This window comes from Protobothrops mucrosquamatus, unplaced genomic scaffold (genome assembly GCF_001527695.2).
Source record: "Protobothrops mucrosquamatus isolate PMUCROS unplaced genomic scaffold, P.Mucros_1.0 scaffold270, whole genome shotgun sequence".
NCBI lineage: Eukaryota > Metazoa > Chordata > Lepidosauria > Squamata > Viperidae > Protobothrops > Protobothrops mucrosquamatus.
The window spans coordinates 618,967-638,364 of record NW_015386615.1 but is presented as its reverse complement, the minus strand read 5'-3'; the positions used below and the strand labels follow the sequence as shown (position 1 = coordinate 638,364).

Below are 19,398 nucleotides of genomic sequence, written 5' to 3'. Positions count from 1 at the left end.
CCTCTGCTCTGCATTAAAAAGCTCTCTAGACTAAAATCTTTCATCCTCTCTTGTACACCTTCAATCAGAATGCTACTAGACACTTCCCAAGCACTCTTAACAAGCTACTCCCCTTGTAAATGTTGTTCATTCTACAGAGAAGAATAGGAACATTTCTTTGACTGACAAGCAGAGATGCAGGCTTGACACACACATTAAACAAACTGCATTGCCATTGCATAAGCAAACCCCGTCCATGTTTAACGTCAACAGCAACAGTAATATAGTAAACTAGCTGTACCCAGCCACGCGTTGCTGTGGCTCAGTCTGGTTAAATGGAAAAGAAAGAAAAGAGAAAGCGCACGTTTGTAATATGTTTAATTTCACAATGCTTGTGGGTATACAATATTTTTTGTTGTTCCATTGTCTGTGCAGATATAGAGATTGTCTGGTTTGCTTTTATGTCCAACAGATGGCGCTGTTTTTCAAAAAAAGCATGTTTTTACCTGTCACAGGTGTGACATCTATATAATAGGTATATAAAAACACGTGCATATTCGAATGCAATGTTGTGTCAAAATTTCAAAGCAATCGGTGAAGAACTTTCAGAGATTTAAGATTTTGAACAAACGAACATTTACATTTTTATTTATATAGATGTATATGGCCGCCTGACTCCCAGTTACTCTAGGTGGTTTTCAAATTGCTTAAAACATTAAGAATTAGAAAAAAGAAGAATGAAGAATAACAACGGTAAGAATGACAACAATCAGATAAGAACAAAGAAAAGCAACCCACACATTGTATCCTCACCAAAGGCCTAGGCAACAAGCATGATCTTCAAGGAACCGGGTTTCACAAGCAGCGGATGAGCGAGCACTCGTGTGCAGCTCCATTTGCACGAACAGCAGTGTTTGCGCACATGTGCACAGCTCCATTTGTGCTTTCACATAATATTTTTTAAATAGAGAAAGAAAAAACTAAGTTTACCCGCCTTGTTATCCTTATGCAGCATTTCCTGATAACAAAAAGAGCAGTCCTGGTAGTTTGGGAACATTTTGGCCAGTATCAAAGCATGCTGTCACTATTCTATGTAAACTAAGAACTTTAACCTACCTTAATCCAACCTACCAACATATTCTTGCCTGAATCCCACCAACCAGGACGCGTACGCAAATTTATGGTTCATCCTCATCAGGAATACAATTCGTATTGCCATACTTGAAAAAGATTATAATACAGCTGGAAGAAATACAGAAGGCAGCTCAAATGGTCAGAGGATTCAAAGGGCTCTTCAGGTGTAACAAAAGTGTCTGAAGTGTATAAAATCATGCATGACATGATGAAAGGGAACAAGGAGACATTTCTGTCTTTCTCTCTCAAGATACTAAGCCTAGCATTCATCTGCATATTGGATGGAGTTTGGGAAAGAAAAGAAATCAGACAGCATATAATACCTGGTGGAATTTAATATTTGTCCACTAAATTAGCCATCAGTCCATCTTTCATCGAAAGATTAAGTGCTCAGGAAACCCACCTATTAGGGTATCCTTGAAATATGGCTGTTTTTTAACATTCCAGGATGCTTGGGAAGGAGACCACAAGGAATCCCTGTAACTTGCTTCGACTTTGTTTTTGCCACTATTCAATTAATTAAGGCTACAACGCTGACACTCAATAGCCTCTCCATCCAGACTCCAACAGCTTTGAGATAAAATCTTGATTATATTGCTTGATTGACTCTGGGTCAAGAAATACAACTTGGTATCATCAGTATACTGATGGACTGACCCTGTGTTGTCAGATGATCTCATTCAGCAGCTTCATTTAGATGTTAAATAGGAGAGACCGACCATGGAAAAAGAGGAACCATTGTAGCACTGGGCCCACCACTCCTAATCCTTGAAGTCAGGATGGTATCCAGCACTAATTGATGGTATCCAGCACTATTGAGGTTCAAAGTTATATTACATCCATATCAGCTCCATAAAAACCATCTACAAGTACAATCAATGCAGTATCTTTGTTATAACCAGGCATGAAAGCAAACTAGAAATGATACAGACTTCTTTCAGGAGTCTCTGAAACCTGACCACCAGATTGGAGATTGATCAGAAATTGTTTAACATTGCTATAGCTAATGATAGTTAAGGCGGGGGTACATTATTGCTTCCTTCAGAATCACAGGGCCACCCCTCATTCATATTTCTCCTGGCACAACCTCTGAAACATGACAGGCAGTTATTTTACTGGCTAATTCTTCTAGAGATGCTGGACACCTACATGTGAAATTCTAGCCTTTTAGGGATTTATTAAAAATGTGCCATCTCTGTCAGCAGGTAAAATGACTATCTTGAGACATGGTGTCATAAACAGACTATCACCCTGTTGTTTTGTTGCACATTCTATTCTGAGGCTCATTTTTTATCTGCTAGAAAATAGTTTCCCTAAATACAGGCCTAAGAATCCAATTATAAATAATAAGATGTTACAGCTGCAGGTTTTGTGAGCACAGAAAGGGTGGGTGGGATGAAATGAGAAGTATGTAATTCTCTTGCCCTCTTTCTTGATTTGATTGGCTAGCCAGTCTTTTCAATCAGGTTTATATTCTAGAGTGGGAGAAAGAAGCTCCCGTGGCTGTGAAAGCTTTATTTTGTGAAGATTTCTTGAATTGCTCAACAGGTATTGGGAGGAAATTTCCAGACGGTTTGAAGGTAAAATTTATTTTCAATATCCAGCATTGGACAAGCTTGGTTTTAAGATGATCATATCTTGTCTCAGATGGGCTTCTACCTCTTTAAGACCTCTCTGAAACAAGTGTATTTCCTTTCTTCTTCTTCTCACTGCAGTAATTGGAAACACGGCACTTCCAAAATTTTATTTTGCCACAAGTTAAAGATGTATAGATCTATGACAAAGCTTCAGTTAGTATGTTAATCTTAAAAGAGTTCCAAATAACTCTATGGTTTCCTGCAAAGGTTACCATGATTACTGAAATGTGATCCATAAGAAAGCTTGCTAGCATTAAGACTGAAGTCCAACGGTATGTCAAAGAATTGCCAAATTCTTTGATTCTACTGTAAGTGAATTTGAGGATGATTTGGCTTTGTCTGGAAGGCCTCCAAATTGTGAAACATGGCAACTTTGCATGGGAGATTTTGGTTTGGTGGGATTAGTTCATTCGTGCGAAAAACCTTATCATCTGGATCACTGCAACCCAACCACGGTAGGCCTAATTTCTTATCATTGCTTCTTATATTTGCAGCTTGTGAAACTCAAAACATATTTTTTTAATTTTTTGCTGACAGCCTATAAATATCTCATAGGCACTGAAAATCCTAGGCACAGGATGAATATGGCATGATTTGGTTGGTTTTATCAAAAATATCATTACTGTGTCTTGAAGTTAACTACCGGTGTTACAATGCCTGAAAAAAATTAACCAGAATTATTTTTATAGTATAACTGAATTTGTATGGAGGCAATAAGCACAGCAGAAGCTGAGACAGTTGTCTGTTGGTGAGGAAAAGAAAGGGAAATCACCATGCTTCCTTATAACTGAAAGGAAGTGTCCATCAATTATGGAAGGAATTGTGTTGTCACTGAGATAAGTCTTGTGGCAGAAGAACAGGAGTCTGTTTAGGAAAGGGACCGCCAGTTTTAATGAAGATGCCACATCTTGTTTTGAAGTTAAGTCATGCACGTTATCATTTAAAGGGCTTTTCCTTGCATCCATCTCTCGCACAAGCATGCCTACGCCAGTGGTGGGATTCAAATATGTGAACAACCAGTTCTCTGTGTGGATGCCGCTTCCCAAAGTCCGTTCTGGGTCTGGGCAACAAAAAATTAGCTACTGGTTCTGCCAAAGTGGTGCGAACCGGCTGAATCCCACCACTGACCTATGCCAACTCTTTTCATGCCAAATCCTCCTGTACCTTTGTTAAACTAGTGCTTTCCTCTTTACTCCAGTGCAGATTTTGCTGCAGATATACTCTGTCAATGATTCTGTCAATGCTGCAGTCAGATGACTCTCTGGGTGGTTGGGATTGCCCATCACATATATAGGACATTAAGCTGGTGCTGATTCTGAGTTATTCTATCTTGGGCAGTAGTACTGTCCCTTTACAGAGTAGAATACAGAATAATAGAGTTGGAAGGGAATTTGGAGGTCTTTTAGTCCAGAGGTCCCCAACCTTTGGGGCACCAGGGACCAGTTCTGTGGAGAGAGGTTTTTCCATGGACCGGAGAGTGCATGGTTTTGTGTGCTGCCTGGGGCTTGTTTGTGTGGACCGGTTGCTGGCATGCCGCAGCCCGGTACTGGTCCACAGACCGGGGGTTGGGGACCCTTGTTCTAGTCCAACCCCATGCTTAAGCAGGAGACCCTATACCTATTATTTCAGCCAGACTCTCTGTTCCCTGCTACTTATAGGTCTCCGAGCTCTTTTTCAGATCTAAAATCTGAGAGAGCCTAAACACTGACTGACTTCTTGTTCCAGGTATTATTTGGGCTATTTTTAGATGCAGACATAGTGTTCTTTCAGAATAATACTATCCCAACATAAGCCATGCCCAAAAGGACATTGACTATTAGCTGATTTTCAATCTTCCTTTAAACAACCAAAAATGTGCAACATCAGACCAGGTTTTCATAATTGGGTAAACCTGTGCTGGAAGAGTGATTAGAGAGATAGAAGGTCAGGGAATCCACTATTCCCCATCGGTTATATGTCCTGCACCATAAATAAGGGCACTATATTAGTAAATTAACTTCTGGGCAATACTGCAAGAGACAAGGATAGCATAATTTACCAGCACTGTGTTTGTGGAGGGTAGGCATTGCCTGCAGTGCAGCCAATGTTATGCTGGTCTAATTTGGTGCCAGCTCAAGATAATATAGATATTTGGCACTCAACTGTGAGGAAGAAATCATTAAGAGGGCCAGATTGGTCTAGAGGTTAAGGTACCAGGCTAGAAAGCGGGAAATCATGAGTTCAAGTCCAACCTTAGCCATGAAAGCCAGCTGGGTGACTTTGGGCCAATCACTTTCTCTCTCAGCGCAAGTCACCTCACACAATGGGATGGGATACAAATAAATAAAACTTAAGTTCAAAGGTACACCCTAAGAAATATCTTAGTTTGCACAATACAGATCCATGGCTATGATTGCAGAGATATCAACAGGCACTTGTGTAGTCACGTAGCCCTGTGTGACTTGCCCTTCCCTTCCCTGCCATCTCCTATCACTTTCTGGCAGTGAGTCAAGGAAACTTTGGAAGCCTCTCCCCAAAGGCCTGGTCTGTTTGCATCACTGTTGGAAGGAAGCATGCCCAGAGCATGCCTGTCATGGTTTAATTGTTTCTTTTCATGCCAACCAATTTATAACCAAGTTGAGGTGACAATAAAGACAAAAAATCCTTTTTAGAGGACCCCCCCCCCACAGACCTTTCTTAGCTCCAATGTCTCTTAGTTACACTATGGGATATAATAATCCTGCTTCATCTTCTAAGGATGAGAAGCTGATATAACTGATGGGCTGTGAATACTAAAACTGACATGCTGTGAATATTGCTTTTTCTATCCAGAGCACTTGCCCTCCACTAAATACTTAAAAACATTTTTGATTGACATCAGAAATGCACTAACTGAGCTACCCCCAACTTGCCATTCAATTGTAATTTTTACTGTGACAGAATTATTAATGCAATTAAGAATTTTAATGTGACAGAATAGTTGATGGGAGATATTCATCTTCCATCCTAATATCAAACTAGTAGTAAGAGTGGGACAAATAATAATAGGATATTTGCATATTGGTGATTTTATTGTTTCATTCTATATTGTCTTGTTTTTCTCTCCTTCCAGGATTTCATCACCCTCTACGGTTCCTTCTAATCCCCTTTTATGGGCCACATTCCAATTATGAAACAATGGATATTTGCATTATGCCTTTTAAGAACATGTTCTGCTTTACCGGTAATTCTTACAACTTTATCTCAAACAATTACTTCTGGCCAATAAAGTTAAAATAAATCAGTTTCTTTAAAAAAAACACCAGAAATAAAAAATATTATGTGGTCATCCGTTTTGTGCCAGGTTGTGTTTCTCAACCTTGAGAACTTTAAAATGTGTGAACTTTAGCTTCCAGAATTCCCTAGACCAGGGGTAGGCAACCTTGGCTCTTTTATGACTCGTGGACTTTAACTCCCAGAATTCCTGAGCCAGCCATGCTGAGGGGAAAGGGAGAGGTTACCAAGCTGAGCCATGCTGGCTCAGGAATTCTGGGAGTTGAAGTCCACGAGTCATAAAAGAGCCAAGGTTATCTACCCCTGCCTTAGACAGTATGCTTATGGGGAATTCTGGGAGTTGAAGTCCTCATATCTTAAAGTTGCCAAGGTTGAGAAAGAGTACTAGGAGATTTTTTTTTTAAATCCAATCTAATAGTCTCCAGATATGGTTCCCAAATCTTTAGTTTGGGTTCTTTCTCAAATCAAAATTACAATATATTACCATGGTTCCCCAAAAAACATTGTTAAAAGGCATTTTACTACAATGTCCTGCTCTTTTGTACGTCTAGCATTAATTACATTTTTTATATTTCCTGTAATGGGGACTTTTGAATAAACGTTCTACTTTAGAGTACTTTACTTGAAATTTCCATCAGTTGCTCTCAATATGTAAATGAGTTCTCATTTTCTAAACCTGTTTTACATTCCTAATTGTTTTAATTAAAGATCCACTAAGAAGGCAGGAGAATCTGTAGTCTGAAATATTTCATCCCAGTGATGGAAACCTGAAGTCCGATACTTTAAAAATCCAGAGTTCATCCTGACATTTAGTAATTTAAACTGAGCCAGTGGATTGCCAGCTTTCCTCTTTTTTTGTGCCCTGCAAATTACTCTAGATTGCTGAAATATGACAGCAATTTCCTCCAATAACCAAGGAGAAGGAAAAATAACAAAGAAGAAATCATATTCAATGTCATACCCCAATCCTCCAATGATGTCATCGTGTTTCCACCCAGCCCACAAGAGCAGTTTTCGGTAATATTATTCATATTCTTGTAAATAGTGTCATCTCTGATCACATAAACTATTCTTTATCTTGCATATTTATAGATACTGCCCCATCATGCTGGGATTCCTGGAATGGGTAGTATAAGCCTTGAGGTATGTCTTTGTGTTTCTGTGTGTCTCTATGTGTTAAATCTTTGTGTGTGTGTGTGTGTATTTCAAACTATGTTTCTAAATTATTTTGTTTATAATGTTTCTATACCAGTGATGGCGAACCTTTTAGAGACCAAGTGCCCAAAAACTGGCCCCGCCCCCACTACACCCCCTGCCCTGCCTCTGCCCCACCCCCCACCCTGCCTGCCCGCAGGGCCACTCATCGCCTCCAGGGCCCGCCGCAGATCGCCCAGACAGCTCAGCAGCGCCATGGCGGCCACGCCCTCTGCCCACACCACGCAGCATCAACTGTGTGGGATGGAGCGTGAGGGCAGAGTCTTGTCTACGCTGCCTGGCTGCCATGTCCTTGGCTGCGCTGCTCTGTGTGGACCATGCTTGGGGGTGACTCTTCTCCAGGGGGGCTGCTGGTGAGGAGGGGGTCACGGGGGAGGCGAGGCTGGGGCAACATTTGCCCACAGAGAGGGCTCCGAGTGCTGCCTCTGGCACGCATGCCATAGGTTCCCCACCACTGTTCTATACCATTGAATAAGAGTGAGTTGGTATAGTGCTTAAGGCACCGGGTTAGAAACCAGGAACCTGTGAGTTCTAGTCCTTCCTGGGTGATCCTGCACCAGTCCCTCTTTTTCAGCCCTAGGAGGCACGCAAGGGCAAACCGCTTCTGAAAATGTTGTCTAGTGTGTTCACATTAGTTGTGCAAATCAAATCCATCCTCTAAAGCAAAAGTTTGGAAGCAATTTTCACATAGACAGACCAATTGCAATACCTCTGTATGAATAACTCTGCTCCCTCAACAGCAATCGTTTGAGTCAGTTTTGTCAAACAGCTGAAAGAGTTTTTTCTCCCTTTTTATACATGTAAAGTTAGGGACATCCATGCAAATTAGTTGGCATTAGATTCCGGTCAGGCAAAAGAAAGTGCTTCTTCACACAGCCCATAATTAACCCCTTGTGACTGCAAAGAACTAAGACGCCTGGTAAAAGGAGATTGGATAAATGTAATAGAATTTGTGTAAATGTTACTGTAATCAGACACTTCTGTTACAGAGGCAGTACAATTCTGTATTGTATGCATTAGGTGGAGAGTGAGTGGAAGCTATTATTTTTAACTACTCTTTGTGTGAGCTCCCTGAAAAGCTGTGTAAATACAGCAAAATTAGAAAATACTGATTACATTAACACTGAGGATTTTAAATATTGCCTTACAGGGTATGAGACAGCTGGGTGGACCAAGTATATCAAAGGTACTCCCTCAGGTAATCACAGTTATGCCACATACCCTCTTTTTAAAAAAAAATAATGGTGATGAGAATAAGCTGATGATGCTATTCCAGACTTATTCTATTTATTGACTTACTTACATCCAAAGCAAGGAACCTTTGACTTTAGAGAGAATTGGAACTGATTAACTGTACTGAAATGATCGCTGATTAGGGAATTAGGCCCAAACCTCACAAAATCTAAAAATCAAGAGGCTTCCCATCCCTCACTTTTATTGATGGGTAAACTGGGTCTTGACCAAGTTTACAATCGAAACAAATATTTATTTTGCCAATAGAGCAGCATGAAAAGACTATGTTTCTATGTACAATTATTTTAATCAGGTTCAATAAGATATGTTTCTTAATAAACAAGTTACATTTTATGTTCTCAAAGAATCCTATGATGTTCCCTATGATTCAGTCCCAAGTAAATCTCTATGGGAGTTCAGTGGCCGATAAATTTAAAATAATAATAATAAAGTGTGGATAAATCAGAATTATACAATTGCTTTCTTGGATATGCAACTCAGTTTAATGCACTGTGTTCAACAGCAAATACTACTAGACTCAGTGACTCTTACTGTCAAGCAATTGTGCACTGCAGTGTGATTTTAATCATAACCTAACTCTATCCTGCTGGTTATTAAAACCCCTCACTTATTTATATAGTAATCCTGAAGGCACTCTGGAATCTTATGCTATTGTTGTGTTAAATATCCTGTAGTGATCTTCTAAGACAGACATGTCAAACTCGCGACGTCACATGACGTTGTGCAATGTATCGGGACGGTTTTGCCATTGCTGGCAATGGGGTGGGCGCGGCTTCCAGATGACGTGTCCGGCCCGTATGCCAGAAGTTTGACACCCCTGTTCTAAGATGTCTATTAAACTGACTATATAATATTTATTGAAAGGGTTCCAAGTTGACTTCGTTTGTTTCCTTATTGAGACTTGTGTGTTGCCAAAAGACAGAATGATTAATAAATAGATATGTAGTGCCTCTTCCTTCTCTTCTGCCCTTTTTTCTCTAGCTAAATTTATGGATCTATTATCAAATAAAGGAATATATATATATTTGGTATACATTTATAAAGAAATCAAGCGGAAAACCCATTACAACATTTATTATTTATGAAGTAATTCTGATTGGTAATATTGGCTTGAATTTAACTCCTGTTCTAACTTCACTAGCCTCTGAACTATAGCTTCAGAATAAATGTATTTAATCATACCACTTTTAGTATGGCCAGACTTACAGCTACGCTGATCCATATCATTCAATGTGGATGCACAATTTCCTACCATCGCATTCATCGTTCTACTTGATAAGGCAAAGACCTCAACATGAAACTCAACAGGTAAGCAATTTAAGCTGTTATAGCACCAGAATTGAAGCAGAACTATTCTTTTTGCTTTCTAGGAAATTTTCCCTGGTTTTCTAGTTTTCTCTGGATATCCTGGGATTACAACTTTAAGAATTCCATGCCATCCATTATGGTCTTTCATGGGAACTATAATTCCCTGGATCCTCAGCAGCATAACCTCCTTATCTTTTGCATGCAAATGGTGACCATCAGTCTCAATCCAGTCCCCCAGAATGACTGTATGACATGGCCAATCTCAAATCTCCCATTTATTAAAATACCAATCTATTTCTTTAGCCCAGTTTTCCCACATGCTTTCTATCACTTCTCTCAGTTTATATTTATATTTATCCTGGGCTTGTGGTTCTCCTTTACATAGAGCACTGAGTTGCAGTTGTCTCCTTCTTCAATATCTAAGGAAATCTTTGAAATCATACATAGCAGGAATCATTTTTCAAAATTGTCAACGGAGGTTCTCATTCATCCAGGTCAGGCTTGTCCCAAAGGTGCTTTTATTTTAAAAGCAACTGGACTTTCTGATTTTCAGTTCTGGAACCCCACCAGTTAGTTAGCACCGAAGAAGCTTCTTGGATGAGAACTGAAACGTCTTGAAGAAAAATCAGAAAGTCCAGTTGCCTTTAAAATAAAATCACCTTTGGGACATTTTTCAAAATTGATGAGGTGCTAAATGTTGACATTTTTCTCTATGGCATAGTGGCATAGTGATTCATGCTTGTATTAAAAGAATCATAATAATATTAGGTGAGACATGGAACTTGTTAGGGAATTTTGATGACCCTGAGAAATGAGAAACCTGATCGTAGAGACAAATAAATGTATTACGGCATGGAATTTTGTAAGCCAGAAATTCATTCATCAGATTCATTGTTCATGCAGCCCTTCAGTATGCCTGAAAATGGTTCATTCATGATTTTAATTTTTCCCTTCTGGTTATTCATCTTCTATCACTCTATAGTATGAATACACAATGCCAGTGCACCCTCCTCCATTGCCATCTCAAACAACCACTCTGCTACAACAACCTGGGATACAAGAGCAACCTCCTTATCATTACACACATTTCCTTCCTACAAGGCAAGTCCAAATACAACATTATGATGTCCAGCCAGCATTTCAGCCGAAACAGTTTTCTCCATCAGAAGGAAATCAGCCAGATGTTCAGCAACAGCTATCATTGGATAGACAGACTCAACAGGTCAGTTTGGACAAGCAATTGATACACTTCTAATATGAGTAGGAATTCTCTGCATCTCCTCGACTTATAACTATAATTCAGCCCATAATTATGGTAGTAAGTATTTGTAGTTGTAAGTCAAGGCATCACATAACTGGATCCAAAGTTTTAGCATTTTTTTTGTGGCAGTTGTTAAGCGAACGCCATGATCATTAAATGAATTCATTTTACCCAGTGGGTGGTTTGTTTTTTTGCCGGAAACTGGAAATAAATATCAGAAGCTGGCAAAAAAGTTGACAATCACAGTCACGTGATTATGGGACACTGCAAATTGCCTCTAAGGCGATCCAGTTGCAAAGTGTCAAAAATGTAATGATATGACCATGGGGGTGGAGGGAGGGAGGCCGTGACAACTTCAAAATTGGGTCATAAATAGCTTTTAGGGCATCTATTATAATTTTGAATGGTCACTAAGCAACCAGTTGTGATTGAACTATTAATTACAAAACATATGAAGGCACAAGATTAACTAAGGCTGAATGAATAATTCAGTTCTGATTTCTCTGTTTTTCGATTTTGCATAGTTTGCAGGGTGGGGACAATCTAAAATGTGTATGTATTTTAATGCACATTTCTCCTTTTTGTTTGCCCTTTTTTTTAACCACATATAAAGTTTTTTACAAATAGCCTTTCCTAGTATAATACATTTTGGGTCTTTAATTAATATGTGCACTTTCCAGCAATTTTTTCCTTAATAAACATTTTGAAAGAAATGTTGACTGCATTGCATGAAATTGTACACATTTACAATCAAATGAAAGAAAATATTGGAAGATCGTATTTAGCAAATAAATTGACTGATGTAGAGTCTTTGGAATGTGATCTTGCAACAATTTATTTCAAATCTATACTACGAACAAATTCCCTAGTTTAAAAATTTAATCTCCTAAATTACTTGTGGTTCATTTATGTATCAGTTTCTGAATTTCTCTGCAAAATACATATAAATATTTCTTCTAGATTTTAAGCCTCTTCCAAGAATTTAAACACTTATAACACAATTATATTTAGATTGAAAGCTTTACTTAGTTTATTCTTTATTCTCTACATGTTGGCAAGCTAATGATATTTAATAATTTCTTTTGTTAACTATAGTTACCTGCCATACAAGACTATTCAGGGACATTGGGCCAGGTAAGTAGATTTTGACTATGAGAATTATAACCAAAACAGCTACACACACAAAATCAGAGTGCCATATGATGAATTCTTTGGAATTTGTATTATTTCTTAAGGCAGTGTATATCATAATCTCTCATAGTTTTCTGGATATCCCATTCAACTTTTTCTTTCTTTTTGCAAAGATCTACCCTGGCTTATTTGGAACCCAGCAAAACACAGCCCAACAACCACAGCAGCGATCTGTAAGTTGGTTCTCAAGCTAAAATCTTATTGTTAATGCAGCTGAATTTCTACCACTGGAATTTCATTTCCATCTTAAATGTCAGCACAAATGTAGACATAACTTATTTGCAAATTAATTTTTGCTTCAAATGTTTTGACCTGGCTCAAACCAGGAACTATGAGAGGAACCTTGGAGTCCTAGTGGACGATCACTTGACTATGAGCCAGCAATGTGCAGCAGCAGCCAAAAAAGCTAATACAATCCTGGGTTGTATAAACAGAGGCATAGAATCAAGAACACGTGAAGTATTAGTAGTGCTTTATAAAACCCTAGTGAGACCACACCTGGAATACTGCAACCAATTTTGGTCACCATACTACAAAAAAGATGTTGAGACCTTGGAAAAAGTTCAGAGAAGAGAAACTAAAATGATCAAAGGCCTGCAGACTAAAATATATGAAGAACGGCTGCAAGACTTGTGTTTGGCTGGTCTAAAGAAAAGAAGAAATAGGGGTGACATGATAGCAGTATTCCAGTGTTTGAGAGGCTGCCACAAAGAAGAGGGGGTCAAACTATTCTCCAAAGCATCAGAGGGCAGGACAAAAAACAATGGTTGGAAACTGATCAAAGAGAGAAGCAACCTGGAATTAAGGAGAAAGTTCCTAACAGTGAGGACAATTAACTAGTGGAACAGCTTGCCTTCAGAAATTGTGGGCGCTCCATCACTGGAGGTTTTTAAGAAGAGATTGGACAGTCACTTGCCTGAGATGGTATAGGTTCTCCTGCTTGAGCGGAGGGCTGGACTAGAAGACCTCCAAGGTTCCTTCCAGCTCTATTCTATTCTATTCTATTCTATTCTATTCTATTCTATTCTATTCTATTCTATTCTATTCTATTCTATTTCTCTGAAATGCAAACATATTTAACAAAAAAAAAACCTTTTTCTCAAATGTCATTCTTCCTTAGAAAGAACTTGACCTGTGGGTTTATTAAATTAAGAGATTCCAACATAATCCTGATAGTTTCCAAGTTCTTGTGGATTCCTGCAGAAATGGCATAATCTTAATAATGAGAGCCAGTTGGTCAAGTGGTTAAGGCATGAGGCTAGAAACAGGGAGTCCATGAATTCTAGTCCCACTTTAGCCATGAAAGCCAGCTGGGTGACCTCGGGCCAGTCTCTCTCTCTTTCAGCCCAGCCCACCTCACAGATTGTTGTTGTGGGGACAATAGGAGAAGGGAGACATATTAAATATGTTAGCCGCCTAGAGTCATTTATAAAAATAATAAAGGCAGAATATAAAATAAAATAAATAGTGAGGAAAATCCTTAAAGAATATTTCAGAGGTCTCCAACCTTTTGGGCACCAGGGACCGGTTCCGTGGAGAGAGGTTTTTCCGTGGACTGGAGGGGGCGTTGTTTTAATGTACTGCCTGCATCCCATGGATGGGGCTTTGCTTGTTTTTTGCACCCAGTTGCTGACATGCTGCGGCCTGAAATATTTATATGATACCTGTTAAAGCCAGGATGTGGATAAAGATGAGTCATTATTCTGGCTAACAAGACATTTTCCTTTCAGGTTTATTTTTATATAAATTAAAACAAAACAAGCATTTTAAAATCAGTTTAATTCTTTCTTTTCTTTTTGTCTAGATTTATCCCAATTTGCAATATATGTCTTATGTAGCAAATAAAGGAGTAAGTACTTAATATTAATCTACCCCTAATGAAACCTTCAGACTTACCATGTTTGGTATAAATAAATGTATTCCTGTGTATTCTGTATAAAATACCACATAGAAATAGTGGGAACCAGTTGATTACAATAACAGTTCATTAACAGGGTTTTTTGGAATTTTAACCTTGTCTTTTTTATTACTGTTCACAATTTTAATACTATAATATTTTATATGATATATTCACTATTATTTTTTTTTCTGTTAACCACTTTGTTATTAGTCTAGTTTATAGATGACAGGCTAACAATTTGTAAGTAGATGTAGTAGTTTAGCAGTTTAAAATTCTTTTTGCAAGGGCTGAGAAACCAACATTGCTGTATTATACTAATCAGCATTCAGCTAGGGAGGATGTTATGTGTGTATGTGTTAGGGTTTTTTTTTAAAGACCCTTTTTTATTAATGTCTTTTTTGTTGTGTTTTTTTCTTTTGGATTTTTAAAAAATATTTTGTATTTTAATCTTCTTCGAATAAACTAAAAATAATTAATACAAAAATAAAGGAAATAGTGGGAACCAGGGCCATCACAATTGAGATTTGAACACCCAAAATTAGATCTAAGGAATAGCTTAAATCTCCATTGAAAAAGTATTCTTCGGTGCAACAAAACATTTTCCCACATCCCCCATAGGAATGGAAAGGATTATATGGAAAAATAAAGAAGGCAGAATCTTAAACTTGGGCCATCTCTGTATTTTCCTTCCCATCTGTTAATGTGCTTCTTGTGTTCCCACCTATTATTTTATAGGTCACATTAAAATGAGCAAAAAAGTGATTTAGTCATAGATCACACTTTTCTCAACATAGGCCCAGACCCACCTAACATTTAGTCACAATAATAATGTTACTACACATCATTTACAGATGAGTGTTAAGAGAGTTGTCTATATTCATACTGAGCCACAGAATACTACATGTGGTTTTAAATTCCCATAATTCTCTGGCCAACATATCCATTGTTCAGAATTTCTGGAAATTAATTCATACATTTAGAAGTTGGTCAGATTGGGGAAAGCTGTAATACATGACCTACATATTAATATATAAACACATTTGAATCCAGCTGTTCAAATGGTAATGATTATTATCCAAGTTATTGTGGCCACTGTAAGGCTCACATTTCAGATTTTTAAATTACAGCTTTTAAAATGGAGAAAAGTTGAATTTACCAAAATACCTAAGTTTTTTTTAAAAAAAACATAAGAAATATTTCAAAGGAAAAGAAAAATGCATTTAGGAGTATTGATGTTGTTGTTGGTAATACAGGAATAAAGCATTATTACATGCAATGAAACAATAGATCCTGAAAAATTAGGACTGTGTTTGGTATTAGACTGGCATGTTTCATTCCTGATATGTGGTTTGCTTATTTACATGTTCCATTAGGCTCCTGCCAGATTAGGAATAGTAAGCTCAGAAGAAATGCAGGTAAGTTGTGGACATCGTAATCATTTACATATCGGTTAAGAAGGGATAAAAATCGACTTTCTCTTTAAAGATAACAAATCATACAACCCAAAGCTGAGAAACAGCGGATATGCAGATCAAACTTTAGTTTGATCTGATTTTTAGCCTTAGTAACGTGAACGTAAAGTATAGTGGAGGAAGGGGAAGGTATTATGGCCAAGGATAAATATTTAACTGAGAATAATTCTGAAAAGCGAAGATAGTCTTTTGCTCCAAAGGGGTGGGAACTCTATGCAACATGCAGTTGAAGAAGGGCCTCTGTCCTTCACCTTTAAAAAATTCCCTGAGGTAAAAAATGGGCTGCGCTATTATAAATATAAAATATTTCCATGGACAGCATTGATAAGAAAGCTTGTATAAGACAAACATTTTCTTGGTATATGTAAGCTCGAGTACTGATAAACATCATTATATTCCACTGATTTCTGCAGAATTTAGCACATGCTAATTTCTTCTAATGAAATGATGGAATCCAAAGTATTTGTTGCCTTGGAATGGATGGATGGATGGATATAATGGTCCAGAAGTTTAGAATGTTTGCAATTCACCTACAAATAAAGCAATAATAAATAAAAGTGGTATAAACATAATCAAGATGAAAAAAGGTCCAGAATGTATTTATAAACGCAATTTAACTACCCCCTCAATCCTCATGAACTCTAGGCAGTTTATAGATATTAAAATAACAATAAAATTATATTTTAAAACTTCAAAACAAAATTATAATGTTTAATATTGAATAATAAGAAAAAAAATATACATGTCCATAAAACACACACACACACACACACACACACTGTAGGTATATAGTATAGAATCAGCCTCAAAAACCTTTTGAAAAAACCCCACGTTTTTACCATCATGAGGGTGGGAATTATACTTGTTGAGGAGGAAAGTATTCCATAAGAGGGGAGTTGCCACTGAAAACCCCTAACATTTATAACTTGTAAGCCACCCAGAGTCACCTTATACAGGAGATGGGTGGCTTAAAAATTTAATAAACAGATAAACACTGGGACCCTCCTGATACCCCCTGGAACGTGGGAATGCTTTAGTAGGCACTCTGTAGCCCATTCTCAATTTTGGCAACATTCAAATGAGTGAGGTTCAATTTTTTTTTTCCTATCCAAAACCCAGAAGTCTCCAAGCATGCATCTTGCATTGGGTTCAGGAGGGAGCTGTAGAACTAGGTATTATCAGTGAATTGATGATACCTCACCCTGAGCTGGTGAATGATTCCTCCCAGTAGTTTCAAGTAGATGTTTCATAGAATAGGGAGAAGACTCATCCCAAAGCACTCTATAAATGAGCATCAGAGAGGCTAACTTCTCCCCTCTCTGTTATTTTTTATTATTATTCTTATATTCACTGCTATACTTTTTTTGCCAAAGACACCCAAAGTTTACTGAGACTGAACAGCATGTTTCCTAATGTGAGAATAAGAACTGCATACTTAAGTTTACTTATTCACAGAAACAGCAGGGCTGCATTTATTCATGCAATTGTTTCTCAGGAACTGATTTGGCTGAGCCCCAAATGAATCCTGATTCTGATTTTGCTGTCTTTTTTTTTTTTTTTTGCTCTTTTGATGCTTCCACAGTTCTTATTCTCAAAATTGTCAATGATTTTCCTCCTGCTGCTACTACTACTATTCAGTCCCCCCCCCAAAAAACCAGCTCTTAGCTGGCCCAACTTCAAAGTCCATCTCAGCCAAGCTATGTCATCTGTCATTTGTCCTCTAAGGCTTCAGTGTCAACACAGTATTTATTTTCTGAGACATTTCCTACTGCATAAAAAAACAGTTTAGATTTTCATTCCTCAAGTTTACATTTAGGTCAGCATGCTAAGCACCAAAGCCAACACTTTGCACTCATATCACATATTCTCTCTTCATAAGATTGTCATCTGGATCTTCAGAGGGTTCATGGCCATTCATGTACTGTAATTTGTTTTTTCCCCAGGGTGGAGGATTTGGGGCACCAGCCTATCGAGCAGCAGGCCCCCATGTCTTTCCCATGGATGCCAGATTTGGAAATATGCCATTGAACAGAGGCCAACCAGGAGATTACACAGTCGAAGATGATCAACTGGGCATTACAGAACAGCCTGAAGTTCAAAAAGGATCTAATCGAGGGCCCAACCCTTCAGACAGAGGGAACAATCTTATCCCTGTAGATAGCAACCCAAGGGTTGCCTTGCCCAATGCCCATAACAATCTATTAAACCCGGCTGGTCAGAGTAAAGGGCAACCAAATGCACCTCAAGCCACTGCCTTGCCTCCAGCAATTCCTGATAGCTTCACTCCATTAGAGGCAACTAGCACTCCCATGCCTTTGGATCCTACCATGTTTCCTGACTTCTTTTACTCAACCAGTGCAGGAAATGAGCCAGGCCAGCCACAAGTCAGTCAAAGCAACTGGCATCTGCAAGAGCCTTGAGAATCCTTGAAGAACACATTTTTGCTTGTGTACTCCTTAGGTATTTTTTTGGGCTTGAGATGATCTTTTATTCAATGAGAACCAAAACATCCAACGCATGAATCAATGGATGTACTGTAGCTTGTTGCAGGGAGGCCATAAGCTTTGCTTCAGGTTTTTTTTAAAACATTTCATCTTTGAGAAGGTTTTGGAGGTGCCAGATGATCAATGGTTTAAAAACTAAATTTGATTTCCCATTTGCTTAAGTGATCCGTTGCCTGTTTAAGCTCTCTAGCTTTTTTGTGCTTTAGGACCTTGCCTGACTCATATTTTTAATACAAATTATTTATGAACCCTTTGGCTTTAGATTCCATTCAAGACTTATAAGGAGGTATATTGATCTGGAGGTTGCCTCTCTACTTCTGACTAGATGACTCACTTTATTGCATTCAGTTGTTTAGGCAGCATGAAATAAACTTTTATTTAACCACATTACTGATTTTTGTGGCTTCCTTTTTTTTAAAAAAAAAATGATGGCACGAGAGAAGATTATGCAAAATCTGTTTCCAAACTAATTGGAATCTGTTTCTTTCATATTTCCCTTTTCAATAACCTCCATCCTGCACCTTCTTTATGAAATATGTATGTTCAAGTAACATATATACATTTTTTATCTGGGGCATTCATTTGATAGCTAAGTTATGATTCTTTGGAAATCGACCAAGCAACATACAACAGAGCAAACTCTGTTTACTCTTCTTAGAAAGGAAGGTTGTAGGTGTGGGAAGCCCCAAAGGTGCTTTTTCCAAAAGGCAACTGGACTTTGTTTTTCCTTGAAGATGTTTCGCTTCTCATCCAGTTCAGTTAAGTTCTGAACTGAAGAAGCTTCTTGGATGAGATGTGAAAGATCTTCAAGGAAAAACAAAGTCCAGTTGCCTTTTGGAAAAAGCACCTTTGGGACAACCATGACCTGGATGACTGAGAATCTCCACAGACATTGAGATGTGGGAAGATGTAGCCCCATAAGCCTTCTGGTTGCAGCGATGGAATCCTCTTCTGCTTTGCTGCTCTGTCATCTTTACAGGCAGTTTTCATTTAGTAAATGTCTCATTTAGCAACCATTCAAAGTTACAACTGTGATGAAAAAATAACTCTGTGATCCATCCTCACATTTACGATCTTCATAATCCTGTAAAGCAATAGAGATTGTAAGCAATGTTGCAGTTTTTCTTAGCAACCACTTTGCTTAATGACCAAGTTGCCAGTCCCAATTGTGGTCATTAAATGGGGACCACCTGTACTTCAACCCTACTAATGCTAAAAAATAAAATAGATGTACTATTATATTATTAATGAGAAAATAGATGGGTGGTATGTAGTGGGGCAGAAACCAAAA

General features: G+C 38.1%; 1 protein-coding gene across 2 annotated transcripts; it reads left to right on the top strand.

Annotated features, from left to right (window-relative positions):
* Positions 1-2,586: 2,586 nt before the first annotated feature.
* On the top strand, positions 2,587-18,497 carry AMBN (ameloblastin). 2 transcript variants are annotated; one of them, XM_015814645.2, is made up of 11 exons: positions 2,588-2,693; positions 5,842-5,952; positions 7,095-7,145; positions 8,368-8,415; positions 9,663-9,779; positions 10,762-11,001; positions 12,136-12,174; positions 12,345-12,404; positions 14,036-14,080; positions 15,505-15,546; positions 17,547-18,497. In XM_015814645.2, the coding sequence occupies exons 2-11, from the start codon at positions 5,881-5,883 to the stop codon at positions 18,021-18,023; spliced, it is 1,191 nt and encodes a 396-aa protein (XP_015670131.1). In that variant the 5' UTR covers positions 2,588-2,693; positions 5,842-5,880; the 3' UTR covers positions 18,024-18,497. The 2 variants fall into 2 exon arrangements, with proteins under 2 accessions (XP_015670133.1, XP_015670131.1); XM_015814647.2 differs by lacking the exon at positions 8,368-8,415 and having other exon boundaries at positions 2,587-2,693.
* Positions 18,498-19,398: the final 901 nt, after the last annotated feature.